The sequence below is a fragment of the Lotus japonicus genome, chromosome 1, assembly GCF_012489685.1.
Source record: "Lotus japonicus ecotype B-129 chromosome 1, LjGifu_v1.2".
Lineage (NCBI taxonomy): Eukaryota > Viridiplantae > Streptophyta > Magnoliopsida > Fabales > Fabaceae > Lotus > Lotus japonicus.
In genome coordinates, this window is record NC_080041.1 from 64,079,597 (window position 1) to 64,097,134 (window position 17,538).

Below are 17,538 nucleotides of genomic sequence, written 5' to 3' on the forward strand. Positions count from 1 at the left end.
TAAACGGTTAAACAACTACAACCTAAAATGTTAATGTTACAAATTGTTATTCTATTTAATCAAGTATTTTAATTTAGATAAAAAATTGAGAAACTTACTTGATAAGATTGTACTTATTTGCTTAATTTTGTCTAAATGACACCGAGAAAAAAAACAGTTAAAGATATAAATTGGCAATCTTAAATTTATATATGCGCATTTTCTTACTTTTGTGAAAATAACTGAAATATCAAAATAGTTTTTTTTTTTTGAAAAAAAAATATCAAAATAGTTAATGTAATGTAATCTAATCTAATTGATTGATCTTATTTTTGAAACTATATTATTGATCTTATTAGATATTATAAATTATCTTTCAGTAATTTGTTATCAGCTTGTCATATTTCCAAGATGATATTTTCTTAATTTTTAAAATCAAATTATAACTCTCTGTAATTTCTGTAACTTATTTTATCTTCGATTTATATATGTATTGAACTTTTCGTTATCTTCCAGCTCATCTTTAAAGAAAGTGATACTTCCTCATACGTTATCTTGAGGACATTAATTAGTATCTCAATTTGATTCCCTCACAATATAAAAAGTTTGATCACAGTTCGCCTTTTTCTGAGCAATTCATTCTAAAAATTAATAATCATGACATCTTTCACTTGGCAAATTTCTGGTGTTCCTTTGGATGAAGCTGATATAGAAAATTGCCAAACTCTCGAACAAGACTATACTGGTGATTATTTGGTCATTAAAGTCCATGTTAATCATCAACCATGCGTTACTCAACCAGAAATAATACATCCTTTAGTGCCCGAGAGGTCCATGTTTCTACATAGCCATGTACTAATAGAACATGGTCTATCACACAGGCAAATGATCAATTTATTTGATCCTATCCTTCCCTCTGAGTTGGTTCAAATAATGTCATCGAGTTTGATTACTGGGGCCAATATTTTGTTACAAAATTGTCTTCCAAATTTCTATTATGAAAGTCCCAGCTTTCGTTTGTTCAAATTGGATTTGGATATTACTGTTCATAGGTTATATGAATCTGAGCTTGATGATGATGACATCATTGAAATGATCATGAGGGATCAATCCATGGGAGATGTTCAAATGGTTCCTGCTTCAAACATTGCCATTGAATCCCTCAAGAAAGTGAAGGTGGAAGAAAGTGCTACCATGGAAAGGTGTAGTATTTGTCTAACAGAGTTTGGTGATGATGGTACTATGGAGGTTTTATCAATGCCTTGCAAGCATGTGTATCACCAAGATTGTCTTGTTCAGTGGCTTAAAACAAGTCATACTTGCCCTTTGTGTCGCTATACCATGCCCACTGCAATCATGCCCACTTCTTAATTTTTGTGCAAAATAACATGTCCTCTTTGGAATTCAAGAACGATTAGAGCTTCTTTGTTAGTTTCTGTTTGGTATCTAATTCTTGATCTGTTGTTAGTTTGTTTGTTAACACTGGAAATATATATTATAAATAATTGAGTTTTGCATCATAAATTCATAATCACAATTTTTAAGTAGATTTTAAACCTTTTTTCATTTGACTCTTTCCCTTTCTCTCTTATTTTCTCTTCTTCTCTCCTTTTCTTTCTCTTTCCCAATTTACTACTAAGATGTACCTTTACTGGCTTTACACTTTATTATACTGAGATTCATTTGATGATTCCATTTAAAAATGTAGCATATGAAAAAGAAAAGGAAAAAGAAAAATTGATAATAATTAATCCAATAATCCATGTTAATTATTTATAATGCTTTACAACTTTCTTATATGGTGTCACATATGCTCATAAGTTTTATGACTTAGAACATATCAGATACAATTGAGAGATGATCCCCACCCAATCTGCTGTCTCTCGTTGTCATAAATTACAATCTTGTCTCGTAAAGAGATGTCTGTTAACAACAAAAGAAAATGTGTTACAGTCAAATTCAAAAATAGAACAGAAAAGGTTATGCGTAATTCCTTATATTTAATTTTACTAGCATTAGAATGATGTACCTCCAATTATGTTATTTTCAAAGCCTTCTTCAGTCCCATTTAGAATCCCGAAGCAGACATTCCCATGTTCCTAGAAGAAAAAAAATGTTAGACATTACACACATAATTTCATTTTTTTCCATAATCAAAGAGGGATAGAAGGTAGCTCACAGTGATTATTAGATAAGCTTCTGGTGGTAGTTGAAACTGAACATTCCCTGAATTTGTGAAGCTCAGTGCTAGGGGCTTAAAATACATGTTCACATCACTTATTGATTTGAAAGGCTCTGCACCCTTCCAACAAATTGGTAGTGATTGATTATCAGTTGCTCTACTCAGAGGCTTCCCATTCAAATCATTATTCACCTGAATCATGGTACATGGATTAGTAACTGAAGATGGAAAGTGATTCGCAATTTAGTATAAGCCAAATAGGACAAAGTTCCTAGTCCCACATTGTCTAATTAATTTGACAATAAGGCTCCTTAATTTCCAACTCACCAGATCAAAAGTAGCTTGATAAGTTTGGGAATTGAAGTATGTGTAGGTGGAGCCACTGTCAAAAATAAGTTGAAGACCCTTAACAGAAGTAGGATTTCCATTGAACAATAAGTCTGCTGGACTTATGTTGTAGTGTTTTCTGAAACAAAGAATGTAATGTAAGTTGTTATGGTGTGGTAACATGTCAACAAAATAATATGGCAGTCCGACCACATGGTCCAATGAACCCAGTCTTACTCTATTTTTTACACAAGAGACTAGTTCTAGAATTTGAACTCGTGACCTTATAGGTCACAAAGCAGTAACAATGAAAAAATAATGTTGATTTTAACACTTACTCTGAGGAACTCTGCAGAATGGGTGTCCAAACAATTCCAGACATGGAAATGTTGCTATCTTTGTAAGACCCTAAATTTATTAAATAATTATATTATTATCATAATAATAATATGTGGCTTCGTTGACTTTGACTGTTGTCTGTTTTGACTATGTTGTCGGTAATTGTCTTTGTTGAATGATTGATTGTTTGTTGGAAATGACGAAATAATTGAATTGCATGGTGTGCATTAGAATGTGAGAAATTTCTTACGAAGTCATTCTTGTTGTTATCACTATTATTATTATTATTATTAATTTAGGCTGAATTATTGTTGTGTAGCATAGAAGTTGTTTCGAAGTTAAACGGTTATCATTAAGCAGCAAAAATGAATATTAAATAGAAATAGGCTTAGGAAAATTATTAAATTAAAAATATAAGTCATAAAAATAAAAATAAAATTGAAATAGCTCTATTTATTTTACAATTTTCGAGTTTGATGACTAGGAGAGAGAAAAGTGGGTTGAAAGATTTATTTTGGATTTGTTTAGGGGTTTTTCTATAAATCTAGATCAAATCTTTTAACAATTAAAAACAAAGATGCAAAATTGTAATAAATTGATATTAGGTCTGATATGACTTAAAATAAATATTTTTAATAATAAATAAATAAATAAATCCTTCACTGATATATATATTTTTTAACTAAATGTTAAATAGGTAATGTAGAAACTGTATCTTGAAGATATTTGTTTAAAAATTTAAATATGGGTTGTAAAAATATTATGAAATCATCTGAGGATGATTATAAATATTTTAGAAGTAATTAAATATTTAATTTCGGAATTTTAACAATTTCTTTATATTAATTGATTAATTAAACCTATAATTGCTTGTTAATTAAGGAAATTAAGCTATTTTGGTTTCAAATTTTTAGAGAGACTTCTAAATTAGGAGGATTATCATTACATTGATTCTTGATCAGTTTTTGAATGATGGAAATTTAAAATAGTTGATTTAGGAATTTTCAGAAAAGAAATCTGCTGAGATTTTACCGAAAAAATAGAATTAGGGAAAACTAATGAACCATGACTTAGGGAAGAAGAAAAAGGGGGCGAATTCAGAATATTTCCACCTCTTAGAGTGGGCTTGGCCGAAATTTAGGAGGCCTAGGGTTTAGGTTAAAAGTTTTCTTATAAATAGGACCTTCAGTGTGTGGAAAAGTTGCAAACCCTGAAGCTGCCTCCCTCACTTAAAAGAAAATACACTTGAGAGCATCACACTCAAGTGCCCTTGCTCCCTCTATAGCCGAATATCTTCCTCTCTCTGTTGATCAAGAGTGATTTTCCTTCCTTCCTTCGTTGAGGTTTGTTTTGCATCGAAAACTCGTTCTCCTTGGGTCATGAATTATAGTAGGGTCAAGGGGGGGATGGTTTTATCAGTTTTAGCACCTATTGACAGTAAATATTGTTCTTTTGTTTAGATTCCCTCGTATGCGCTACCACTTAAGGAGGTAAGGGTAGTCTTTTTGTTAATGCGTGAGTCTGCCTGTTTTTACTTTTTGCATGTATATGAGATGAAGGTGTTGAGGCGTTTGTTGTTGCTTGCATGCTATGCTATTGTGTTGATTGATTTATGTATGCATATGACATAAAATTTGTTGGATACATGTTAAGTTGTCAAATTTGGAAAATTGTCGAATTGTTGAATGGAAATTTGGAAAAACGACATCCCTTGTTGATATATGTGACCATGGGTCACGAAATTTGTTGTTGGCTAACTTGAGCATTAGGGTTTTGATTTGAAGTGGCAACATGGTGGTTATTTGCCCCACCGTTGTCCCACCTCGTGGAGGTGTTTTGAATTACTCGACAACGTGGTTGTCTAGCCTTGTGAGGCTTTTGATCGATCCATCTTGGTAGAAGCATGTAGGCATTAGGACTAACCTAATTCGTATGACTTGTTGTTGTTCTTGATGTTTCTTTTGTTATCTTAAGTTGTTGTTAAAGGTAAGATTTAAATTGTTGTTATCTTTATTCGAAAATCTTTTCTCATCCTTTGCTTGAAATTGAAATTCAATATCTTATCTTATTTTAAATTTTGGATTTTTGTTGTTGGTTGTTTTGAGACTAACCTAACCCTTAATGTTTGCTACTTGTCTACTTGGGCGCTTAACGTTTTAGATGACGAGCCGTTTAGTGGTGAAGTTGATTGTTCTTGACGACAAGAGTGGATGGGCAACGACTTATGCTAGGTGACGAGGCTTGAGGCGACAAAGATGGAAAGTGTGCAAAGCTAACGTCTATTAAATAACTTTATACTTTGTTCCGTTCTCTGATATTATGTTGGTTTTGGGATATTGAATTTTGCGCTAGAGGCTAGGAATTATATCGGAATATTATTTATATTTATATTGTCGCGATAACTGACATTTAAATTTGGATATTGTTAATCGGATAATGATTTAAACATCGAATGATAAAGTTTTTGAAAAGTTGATTAAAGTAAAGTAATCAAATGGATTTTTGGAACTTAAAGGATAACTGAATCGATTTTTGAAAAGTAGTTTGAAATAATATTGAAAAACCTCATTTGAATTCAAGTAAGAACTCGGGTTGTTCTGTCTAAGGCAAGAAGGGTTTTTAATGCGGCATTGTGCCCGGCCAGCTTACCTGGGAACTTCTCGGGCCATTGCTTGGGTGATGAAGGCCCTTTGTTTTCGAAATATCACCGTTTGGGAAAAGAAAAAGAAAGAAAAAAAAAACCCGAGTTAGTCCTCATGTTTGTTGGGTTACTAATGTGATCCCCGGTTGAGAAATTGGAGCGTTACATTTGTGGTATCAGAGCCTGGTTGAGATAACCAGAGCTTTTGGGTAGACTTGTTTGCATAAGATGTTTGAACTCTGAGATCGATTGATGGGGTATCAATCGAAGGAAGAGTGAGTTGATTGCTTGTTGTAATGTGCTTGTGTTTGAAGGTTGTTCGTTAGTGAAGAACCTGATATTTATAGTAGATAGGTAGTTGATAAGAATCTATATATAGAAATATACTATAAACTCTCTTGTTGTCCTGACCTAGTTATCTATCGTGGTTTTGAACTGCTCATGACTCGATGAGATGCAAGGTCAGGATAACATGTATTAGGTAGATAACGTTGTAGCTAACTTGACCGGCTTACCCCTCTAGGAATGGATTGGTTGTCCCACCATCATGTTCTGTTTGATTACACCAATAAAGTAGTTAGTTTTCCAATGTTGAACTCGCAGAGTTCTTAAACTCGTTCATTTTGAATCCCTCTTTGAAGAGATGAGCTTTGAAAATCCTTTTTTTTCACCCCAAGTTGTGCGCCAGTGCTACTTGTGAAAAAGAAGGATGGACGGTCAAGACTGTGTGTGGACTACCGACAGTTGAACAAGGTCATGATTAAGAATCGATATCCCTTGCCAAGAATCGACGACTCGATGGATCAATTAAGAGGCGCCGTTATTTTCTTAAAGATCGACTTAAGGTTTGGATACCATCAAATCAGAGTCAGAGATGAGGACATTCCAAAGACCGCGTTTAGGACACGCTATGGACATTACGAGTACTTGGTGATGCCATTTGGAGTTACAAATGCGCCTGCCATATTCATGGACTATATGAATAGAATCTTTCATCCGTTCTTGGATCGTTTCGTTGTGGTTTTCATTGATGATATTCTAATCTATTCGATGGACCACAAGGAGCATGAAGAGCATTTACGACAAGTTCTTAAGCTTCTCCGTGAGAAGGCCTTGTATGCGAATGCAGAAAAGTGTGAGTTTTGGTTGAGGGAAGTGAAGTTTCTTGGGCATGTTATCTCAAAAGAAGGTATTGTTGTGGATCCCAGTAAGGTGGAAGCTGTCACTGCTTGGGAGCGTCCGAAAACTGCGACTGACATAAGGAGTTTTGTGGGATTGGCTGGTTACTATCGACGGTTCATCGAAGGCTTTGCTAAAATTGCAGGGCCATTGACGAAGCTCACACGTAAAAACCAACCTTTCGCATGGACAGAGGAGTGTGAGGAGAGTTTCCAAGAAATGAAGAAGCATTTGACGACCGCGCCAGTTTTAACCTTACCTCATGAAGAAGAACCCTACGAGGTGTATTGCGATGCATCGTATCAAGGTTTGGGCTGCGTGCTAATGCAACATCGGAAGGCTGTGGCGTATGCATCAAGACAATTGAAGACGCATGAGCGTAATTACCCTACACATGACTTGGAATTGGCTGCCATAGTGTTTGCACTTAATATATGGAGGCATTATCTGTACGGATGTACTTTCACCGTTTTCAGTGACCATAAGAGTTTGAAGTATTTGTTTGACCAGAAAGACCTGAATATGAGACAAAGACGATGGATGGATTTCATCAAGGATTATGATTTTACGCTGATGTATCATCCAGGGAAAGCGAACGTAGTGGCGGATGCCTTGAGCTGCTAGACGATTCATGTGTCATCCCTAATGATTAAGGAGCTGGAGATGATTTAGACCTTTCGTGATTTTAGCTTAGGCGTGAAAGTGGCGCCTGGGAGGATAAGTTTTGGCATGGTGACAGTAACAAGTGATTTGCTCGGAGAGATCAAGCAAAAGCAATTGTTGGATGAGGAGTTAGTTGAGAAACGGAGCATGATTGTTTTGGGGAAAGCACCAGATTTCGAAGTTGGAGCTGACGACATCTTGCGCTGCAAGGGGAGAGTATGTGTGCCACATGACGAGGAGTTGAGGAAGTTGATTCTCAATGAGGGTCACAAGAGTCGTTTAAGTATTCATCCCGGAGCAACTAAGATGTACCAAGATCTTAAGCTTAACTTCTGGTGGTCAGGGATGAAGAAGCATGTGGCGGATTTGTGGCGGCCTGCCTGACTTGTCAGAAAGCAAAAGTGGAACACCAAAAGCCTGTAGGAATGTTGCAGTCACTTGATGTGCCGGAATGGAAATGGGATAGTATCTCTATGGATTTTGTGGTAGCCCTACCACCTACAAGGAAGAGATTGGATTCTATATGGGTGATCGTGGATCGATTGACTAAGTCAGCACATTTTTTGCCAATAAAGATGACTTACAATGTGGAACAACTTGCAAGGCTATACGTTGCAGAGATCGTATGACTTCATGGAGTACCCTCAAGCATTGTGTCCGATAGAGACCCAAAATTTACTTCGCGTTTTTGGAAGGCATTGCATGAAGCCCTTGGCACGAAGTTGAGGTTGAGTTCTGCTTATTACCCTCAAACAGATGGGCAGACAGAAAGAACAATTCAGTCGTTGGAAGATTTGTTGCGAGCTTGTGTGTTGGACAACCGGAAGAGTTGGGATGAATTATTGTCATTGATTGAGTTCACATACAACAACAGTTTTCATGCTAGCATCGAAATGGCGCCTTATGAGGCTTTGTATGGGCGTCGATGTAGAACTCCTTTGTGTTGGTTCCAAGGCGGGGAACATCTCCTTGTTGGACCAGAAATGGTGCAACAGACGACCGAGAAGGTGAAACAGATTCAAGTGAAGATGAGAACCTCGCAAAGCAGACAAAAGAGTTATGCGGATAATCAACGAAGGGAATTGGAGTTCGAGGCAGGAGACCACGTGTTTCTCCGTGTAACGCCAACTACCGGAGTCGGACAAGCAATAAAGTCGAGGAAACGAACACCTAAGTTCATTGGGCCGTATCAAATCACAGAGTGAGTTGGAGCTGTGGCTTATCGAATAGCTCTACCTCCTTTCCTATCGAGGATTCATGATGTGTTGCATGTGTCACAACTAAGAAAGTACGTACCAGACCCCTCGCATGTTATCAAGGAGGATGACATTCATTTCCCCGATGTTCTCCCATGAGCTTTGGTCTCATTTCCGCTTAAATTAGTCTGTCATCATAGACATGTTCTTGTGTTTGGGAATGGAAGAATTGGAGTTGGGGTTTCATGTGGTGGGTTGGTTTGATGTTCAGCCAAGGGAAAAAGGAAGAAATGGAAAGGTGATGTGATTGGGTATTGTGTTGAATGTAGTGTTTAATTAGAGTTTAATTTTAAATTTTAAGGTTTTGGAAGAAGAAAATGTTGAATAAAGATGATGGGAGATAAAGATGAAGGTTAAGATAATTTTTATTTTATTTTAGTCCTTCTGTATATTCCACACAAGCATTTAAAAAAATTTAAAAATTCATATCATTATAAATTTGCATGTCATAGTTTAACCAAAAAAAAACTCACATGTCATATTGACACATGATCGGTTAAATGGGTAGAGGGACAAAAACCTCACACTTTATTAAGTTAAAAAATGAATTTCTGTGAAAATTTAATTTAGAGACTAATATTAATAGTTCACTATAATTTAGGGATAAAAAAACATATTTAACCCTAATATTAAACTTCTAATGCATATTCCAACAACAATAACCTGAGAGGAAAACATAATGCATGATCGAACAATGTGAATTCTTTTGACAACACAAGCTTCCTGATGGTGGTTTACAAATGTAAAGGATCTCTATTCCTCAACTTTAACTTAATACTCGAACACGAGAATGCATAAAAGTGGGTGTTTTTTTTCTTCACCAAGATTTTGGTGTTTTTTCATTATTCAAGTTAGCCAAAAAGCTACCAAAAAAAGGGAATTGAATTTGTCCGCTTCCTAATATCAGGTGGTGCTAAAAAAAGGCTCTCTGCTAATTTGGTTCACCCTGCAAATCAATCATCACCTTTTGACATTGTCACTCTCCTTGCCTCTTCTCTTTCCATTCTTCCTTCATGGTAGGCAGCACCATTTGTTGCCTTTGCAAACAATACAAATCAATCATCAAAAGGTGGTTTAGCCGTAAGAAATCATCATCATCAAGCAAAGACAACAACCCACAACGCCAGAACCAAACTGAACAGGTACAATTTAAAACCAACCACTAATGTTTCATGGATAAATGTTTTTGACTTGGTTCGTCAAAACAGTTAAATATTGGCCACGCTGTTATAAAGTAGGATTATTCAGTTTAGTTAATAATGGTCAATCTGTTACAAAAATGTAGCCCATATTTGATGTCATGATCACCTGGCTTTCCATTCAAATTTAACAATGGGATTTCGCTTACCTAAAATTTCTTTGAATGCATGCATGTTTGGAAATTCTTCTAATATCTATGTTTGGAAATTCTTCTGTAATTGATTCTAAAGTCAAAATCCATTAAGGGGTAAAAAACTTTCTAGATATCAGGATTGATTTTGAGAAAAAAATAAGCTGATTGAGATATGTTGTAAAACTTTGTTTTGTCAGGAACATGATGCAAAGAACGGAGCGGGCGCAACCATGAATGGAATTCACAGTTTCAGATTGAAAGAAGATGCTTTGAGAGACAAAGATTTTATGATGAGTTTAAAAGGATGTTGTTTATGTAGGCATAGAAGCTTAGATGATTCTAGTTTTCCTTCCACGGCTTCTCTGGCCAGAAAAAAGAGCAGAAAGGTCACCCGCGCACGAAGTAAGAGCAGGGAGAGCTATGATTTCACGCCTACCACCTCTTCATTGAATAACAGTGGCAATCTCAGATTGCCTCCTCATGTGCAGTCAAGAAGTGTCAGCCGTAGGAGCAGCACCCCAATCATGTATTCTAATTCGTCTGGGAGGCTGAAACCCCCACCAATTGAGAAAAAGCTTGAATGCACCCTTGAAGAGTTGTGCTATGGATGCAAGAAAAATATCAAGATCACAAGAGATGTCATCACAGATACAGGGTTAGTATACTATCCACCCCATCATTTGGTTGGTTGTGTTCTTTCCTTAATATTTATATGGTTACATATGTGTTTGTTTTTCCCTTTGCACCAAGACAAACATGATTTTACATATCTGAATGTACAAACCAAGAAGTAGGAGTGTGCATTTGAATTTCCGCTGAACCAACCCTAACCCACGTTAAAGCCATAACGCGACAAAATCATACATTTCCATGTATGCGTTGGAATGTGCATTATCCTCTGAACGCATACGGGAAACCAAACGTTCAATGTGGATCAATGTTGAATTCAATCAAAATCTAAACACACTTTTAGGCCTTGTTTGGAAAAGTTTATTTAAGTTTATCTTATAGCAGAAGCGGTTATGCAAGTGTTTGAGAAAGCTTATGTAAATAACTTACGATCTACCTATAAGATGTTGCTCATATCGGCTCATACCTACTTATAACTTATTTTGCCTTGTTTTCAATAAACTTCTCAAATTAGCTAATGAATAAACGTTTATGCGAAAAACACTTATTGCCTTGAGAGCTCAATTAAATTGTTTATCCAAACAAAGTCTAAGAGTGACAGAAACATAGGATTCATTTGAGTGAATGGATACTTTGCAAATGCTTGATGAATATGCTTACTATTGGTTCTATGTACAGGGAAATAGTTCAAGAGGAGGAGCTGCTAACAATAAATGTGCAGCCTGGATGGAAGAAAGGGACAAAGATTAAATTTGAAGGAAAAGGTAATGACAGGCCTAATGCTTACAGAGAAGACATAGTATTTTTCATCTCTGAGAAAAGACACCAACTATTTAGAAGAGAAGAGGATGACTTGGAATTGGGGGTAGAAATTCCCTTATTGAAGGCACTTACTGGCTGCACAATATCAGTGCCACTGTTGGGTGGAGAGCAAATGAAATTGAGAGTGGATGATGTCATATACCCTGGCTTTGAGAAGATAATCACTGGCCAAGGCATGCCAATCACCAAAGAACCAGAGAATAGGGGAAACTTAAGAATTACATTTCTAGTTGAGTTTCCAAAAAAACTCACAGAGAATCAAAGATCTGAGGTTTTTGATATTTTGCAGGATTCTAGTTGATCAAAAGCTTTCTAAATCCCCAAAAGTAATGTGTGATGCTTCTGTTTCTTCTTTTCTTTTTTGCTATTGAATAGACTAAGTGCGCATTCGGAAATATTTCTATAATTGATTCTAAAGTCAAAATCAATTCCCCTAAAAGTAAAATAATGCTTTGCAGTTGATGAGTGTAAAGTTAGGGCTGAAATCAACTATATTAATACTGTTATCTGAGATTATAGATTACCTGATTTCTAACCCTGCTAGAATAAGAATCACGGCAGAGAATGCAATTATATTAGAACTCCTCATTTTACCAATCACTCAATAGATACCAAGTCAATTGATCCACTTTGTTTGCAAATGTACAAATTCTAAGGATGTTGTCTTCAAAATCTCATGCTAGGCTACTCAGCATCTTTGATTCACATATCATCCTTTTTGGTAGCCATGTTTCAAATAGGAAACATGAGACATTTTTGTAAACATCAACATAGTAATCTATTATGTTACACATTTTCAACATAACAGTATCTGAGAAAACTTCATCAGTGGCAGAGTTCAGAATCTAGACACATCAATGACTTTTTGAAAACAAGTTTCATAAGACTGTCTTCAAAAGTTAATCAGTTAGGCAAAAGTGAAATGCATTCTTGGCCTTCAATCAATTCCAATATTAATAACATGTCACAGAACTACCATCACAATGATAGACCAAAACCGCTAGGCGCTATCAAAACTTGAACTGTCTATTCATGCCAACACATATGTTGCATGCCTCATCCTTTCTTAAAGGGCAAATTATGTGCACATAGCTATATGACTATAGCGAGGGTAAGCCTTGTCACAAGGGTACAAGTTCAAGTTGTGGAATCTGCCTCTTGCAAAAATGCTCCCTGTCTCCCTCTGTCCCTAATTATAAGGTCACCTTAGGACAATTACGCTTATTAAGAAAAAAATGTAATGAGTTTAATTAATGTATTGGTTTTTAAGAAGTTTATACAATCTTCCAAATTTACCTTTTTATAAATGTATTAAGTAGTGTGAAAAAGCATTAATTATTAGTGGGAATCATGAAGAGAAGAGAAGCAGCAATAACATAACCAATTTACTTTTTTTCCAAGCACAACCATGGCTACATGAGTTTATTCCAAAGAATGATAATAATTAACAACAAAACCAAACTGCACACTAAAGTACAAGAAAGCTAGAAGAAAAGAGATACATTCATAGCAGCCAGATTCAAGAAACATTTAAACCTAGGACCATCCAAAAAGAGCACGACCCATGCCAAGAATGTCACCACCAATAAGAGCCTTCATCAAACTCTGTTTTGTTTTAGTGTATGGTGGGTACCTAACCGACGCGTCGCCGGTAAAACCGCGATAAAGAACTGCCTTTTTGTGGGTAAAAGCATCAAAGGAGAATTTCCCGTGGTATCCACCCATTCCGCTATCCCCTACTCCCCCAAATGGCAATTTGGGAACCGCAAGCTGCACCAGGAAAAGTGAAAAAAAAAAACACAATGAATATTTTTCAGACTAAACATTAATTCAAATAGAGATTAGAAACATGGAATAACAAGGACATATGCATAACAACAACAAAAAATATTACATGTAAGACTGTGTCATTGATAAGCAAACCCCCGGCTGAAACGTTCATTACAAACTCCTGCTTGAACTTCTCGTTGGTTGTAAATAAATATGCAGCGAGGGGCTTTGTTCCTGAGTTGATCACATTGAAGCTTTCTTCTACTTTATTCACCTGTTCAGAGCAAGAAAGAAAATAATAAATTACTTTTGCAACTTGAAAACATTTTGAAAAACTGTGTGTATATATTGTTCATAATAGATTATTGGAAAACCAAGCAAATAAAACAAATGAAAACTGAACAAAACATCATACAAACAGCTCTTTATGTGCTTTTATTCCTACCGTGATGATGGGAAGCAATGGACCAAAGATCTCCTCGCTCATTATCAGAGAATCTCGTGGAACATCCAGTAAAATAGTGGGAGCAATCCTTCTGTAATTTTTGGGACAATAAAAATGCTTCTGTCAAGATCTATTCAATTTCACTACATAAACACTTTACCTACAAAACTTGAAGTAGAAAACGAGAGGAGGGGCTTACAATTTGCTTTCATCCTTTTCACCTCCATAAACAATCTTGCTAGAAACCTTATCATCATCCAAGAACTTGATCAAGCGAGCAAAGTGATGGGAATTCACAATGCGGGACAAATCTTGTGATTCCATTGGGTTCTTTCCAAAAAAGTTCTCCAATTCAGTCTTTAGTGCATCCACCTAGAAATAGAAAGCACCAAACAATATAAAACCAAAGACAAAGTGCATGTTTTCTTACATCATAAGCATAGAAACCAAGGCCCATTTACGGAGAAGCTATGTGAATGTTTAGGGTTCACGATTTGTAGAATTCAAGGCACATTTATTCACTAAGACTTGTAACTTCTAACAAGAAGTGATTCTAGAGTATGCTACCATGGAACAAAACATCATTTATGTCTTATAGCTTATAAAATTAAGTGATTCTACCCCAATTCTATCGTATATACAAACACACTAAAAGATTCAGAAATCTATCTGTACAGGGAAGATTTCATACCAACTTGGGAGCAAAGTCTTTTGTTGTTATAACATAATCCGGAGAAATGCAGGCTTGTCCATTGTTACACCCCCACTTGCCTGCAATTATCCGTCTAGCTGATACCTAGTAAATACAAATAAATTCAAGAATGAGTTTGAATGAGGTCAAGTAATAACAAGTATATGGGAAAAACAAGGCTTGTGCAAATGCAATACCGGTAAGTTGACATTTGAATCAACAACAACTGGAGATTTTCCTCCAAGTTCCAGCACAACCGGTGTAAGGTGTTTTGCAGCAGCAGTCATCACTATGCGTCCCACGTTTCCATTACCTGAAAATTAAGGAATCACATATTCTAGTAAATATGTATATAACTGGAACAAGGCAATTCATTTTATTCTTTTACTATTTTTTGTTACAATTGTTCATTATCAGAAAACATACTTCCATACACACATATAATTAACATAGATAAAGGCAGATCGATTGCAATTCTGGACCATGTTCAAAACTAGTCCACCCATGAATTATGTTTTTACTTGTTATAAAAGTCATCATCTAGTATATGCTGTTGAAATAGATTTGTAAGGAAACTCTTTTAATTTGTGAATTGGATTTTTCTTGGTCCATAATAGATAAAGCTAATCCGAAAATCAATTCTCAGCAATACAAGAAAACCAGAATAGTGACAAAAGAGTATAACCTGTATAGAAAATTTTGTCCCACTTTTGCCGCAAAAGTGCTGTGGTTTCATCAACTCCCCCCTCAACAACTCTGATACATGAGTTATCCATATACTTCCCTAACAATTCTGCAAGCAGTGAAGATGACGCCGGAGAAATTTCTGATGGTTTTAGAACCACAGCATTACCAGCTGCTATAGCTCCTACCACTGGATCAAGAGACAACACTGGAAAGAAAAACAGAGAAGTCATTATATATTTTTAAAGAAAGAACTTTGGGGAAAGGAAAGGAAAGGCTCAAAATGTGAGCTTGAAAACACATAAAATAAGGTCAATTAAATATTAACATACAAAATGGGTAGTTCCATGCAGAGATGACTAACACAACACCCAGAGGTTCAGGCACTAATTCAGCTGAAGAGGGAAAAGTTGCGAGTGATGTTTTAACCTGAAATAAAAGAAATTTTGTGTGTGATAAATCAAATTAACGATATAAGCAATATTTGTTAACAATGTTCTTTTCAGTGGAAGAAATTCAGGTAAAAATAAAATGTACCTTTTCTGGCATCATCCATTGTTTCAGTTCCTTCAGAATGATTTCACATGAGTTTTTAACCATACCAATCTGCAGAACAGAGTATATCAGTTACAACTTAAAAGAGATTTTCACATGATATTTAACACAGTTGTATTTTTTGCAGAAGACCTGTTGATACCGTAATTCAATTTTTCCAGTTAGACCCTAATTTAATTATTATGGCTAAATATCTCAAGTAATTAATATAATTATATTTTTCACCAATTTTTTGACGGAAATAGGAACCTTTAAATTAATTCGTCCTCGGAAAAACATGACATAAGAGTGAATAGATGAGACACAAATAGAGGTACCGTATTTTAGTTAAGACATCAGTTAAATATTTTTTTCATTCATTTGCATAATATTATAATAAAATAAAATAAAATAAACAGAGTAGGTATTATTCGGCTGTTAGATGCATGTTTGAGAACTAAAGAGTCTTTAAATATTTAGGAAAATGTCAATTATTAGTGCTTTAGGTTACTTATTAAATAAAAAATAAAAAATTTCATAAAAGTTTTTTAAAGCAAAACTTTATTAATGATCAAAAGAGAATCTATACAGAACAAATACACCCCTCAAATCAAACGAGGGTGAAAGAACCCACAAATTTAATAAAAGTAAAGTATAAATTTATTTTCTTTAAATTATTTATAATATTTGTTATAATATAGTGTTCAATTCTCTGCAGACAACAAATTTTACTAGACGAAATTATTATAGTTGGTATGGTGTACTTTTAAATATTTATTGTGAAAAGCAAGTAATAATAAGTGTTATGTATAGAGGGGGAGGTAATGAGGGAGACATGAAGTAGGGAGGGTACTAACTTCTATCAAGAAATAAAAATAAATCTTAAATTAATAATTTACATATCAATGTTCAAATAATTGTTTTTCAATTTTTTATTTAATAATAAACTTGAGAAAGACATTCTCAAGAAGGGATACAATAATGAGCAACTTAGATATATCTAAAAGAACCCACAAACACCCTTTCCTATTGCAACCATGGATGCACCAAATTGGATTTAACCCCAGCCCCAGCATATAACTAACCCTCCTGTAAAAATTTGACAATGAATACGATATATAAATCTTAGGTTTGTTTGATTGGGATTTTTTTTTTTATTTAACAACTGTCTTAAAAAACATTTTTAAAAAAAAAAGAAAAAGAAAAAACTATTTAAAAATTGTAATTCGGAAATTATAGACAGAAACATAAAATATATATATATATATATATATATATATAGAAATGTTTAAGTTTTTCTTCTGATTCAATTTAAAAAGCTGAAAACAAGTTTTTTAATTTTACAATTTAAAAAATAATAATTTTTAAACTGCAGTCAAATAAACTCTGAATAATAATAATTTTTATTCGTCCAATTCTGAATTTTACTAATTAACTTGGTCTTCAATAATTTCAAACACGTTTCAAACTCCTGTCAGAAACAGAGAAAGACCCCTCCGGTCCCATCAATGATTAAAATTTAAAGATAAAATCAAGTATTTTTTAAATTTTAAGAAAGAGTTATGGAGAAAAAGTAGAAGAGAAAAATAACAATAGAAGAAAGAGTTATGGAGAAAAAGTAGATATCTATTAGAGTTATGCACCGTTTACCTAGCTGTTTGTAAAATTAACATATATTGAAGGGAAAAGATTGAAGGAGGAGAAAATATATAGTGAAGGAATTAACAATACGTACCTCATAGACAACGGTTTCGAGTGGGGGTTTGGCGAGGTCGGAACGAAGAGCATCAATGATCTGCTCCTCGTTCTCATCCAGCATCTTCAAAAGCGCCTTCACCTGCGACACTCTCCATTCGTAGCTTCGCGCTGTGCCGTAATTGAAGCTTCCCCTCAGCTCCTTCACCAGTAACGACGCTGCTTCACCGTCAAACGAAACCTTCTTTGACTCTTCCCCCATGATAATTATTGTTGCTGTTGTTGTTGTCTTCCTCAAGAGAAGAACGAAAAGAAATTATTAGACAAGTTTGAAATTGGATAGGTGGTGGTGGAAACTTGTGGAGTTT

At 35.0% G+C, this 17,538-nt stretch overlaps 4 protein-coding genes across 4 annotated transcripts; 2 read left to right on the forward strand and 2 right to left on the reverse strand.

Moving 5' to 3' along the window:
* Positions 1 to 636: 636 nt before the first annotated feature.
* LOC130741951 (probable E3 ubiquitin-protein ligase ZFP1) lies at positions 637 to 1,350 on the forward strand. Its single transcript, XM_057594432.1, has one exon. It carries the CDS (start codon positions 637 to 639, stop codon positions 1,348 to 1,350), a length of 714 nt encoding a protein of 237 aa, XP_057450415.1.
* A 469-nt stretch (positions 1,351 to 1,819) lies between these two features.
* Positions 1,820 to 5,496, reverse strand: LOC130741967 (aspartic proteinase Asp1-like). The gene is made up of 5 exons (XM_057594433.1): positions 5,477 to 5,496; positions 2,489 to 2,627; positions 2,159 to 2,353; positions 2,009 to 2,078; positions 1,820 to 1,902 (listed from the first exon to the last, which is right to left on the reverse strand). The coding sequence occupies exons 1-5, from the start codon at positions 5,494 to 5,496 to the stop codon at positions 1,820 to 1,822; spliced, it is 507 nt and encodes a 168-aa protein (XP_057450416.1).
* A 4,021-nt stretch (positions 5,497 to 9,517) lies between these two features.
* LOC130731966 (dnaJ protein homolog ANJ1-like) lies at positions 9,518 to 11,935 on the forward strand. Its single transcript, XM_057584119.1, has 3 exons — positions 9,518 to 9,708; positions 10,097 to 10,554; positions 11,208 to 11,935. Exons 1-3 carry the CDS (start codon positions 9,580 to 9,582, stop codon positions 11,650 to 11,652), a joined length of 1,032 nt encoding a protein of 343 aa, XP_057440102.1. The 5' UTR covers positions 9,518 to 9,579; the 3' UTR covers positions 11,653 to 11,935.
* A 788-nt stretch (positions 11,936 to 12,723) lies between these two features.
* LOC130738022 (aldehyde dehydrogenase family 3 member H1-like) lies at positions 12,724 to 17,538 on the reverse strand. The gene is made up of 10 exons (XM_057589908.1): positions 17,211 to 17,538; positions 15,479 to 15,547; positions 15,274 to 15,370; positions 14,943 to 15,149; positions 14,455 to 14,570; positions 14,258 to 14,362; positions 13,766 to 13,938; positions 13,567 to 13,657; positions 13,246 to 13,395; positions 12,724 to 13,121 (listed from the first exon to the last, which is right to left on the reverse strand). Exons 1-10 carry the CDS (start codon positions 17,430 to 17,432, stop codon positions 12,888 to 12,890), a joined length of 1,464 nt encoding a protein of 487 aa, XP_057445891.1. The 5' UTR covers positions 17,433 to 17,538; the 3' UTR covers positions 12,724 to 12,887.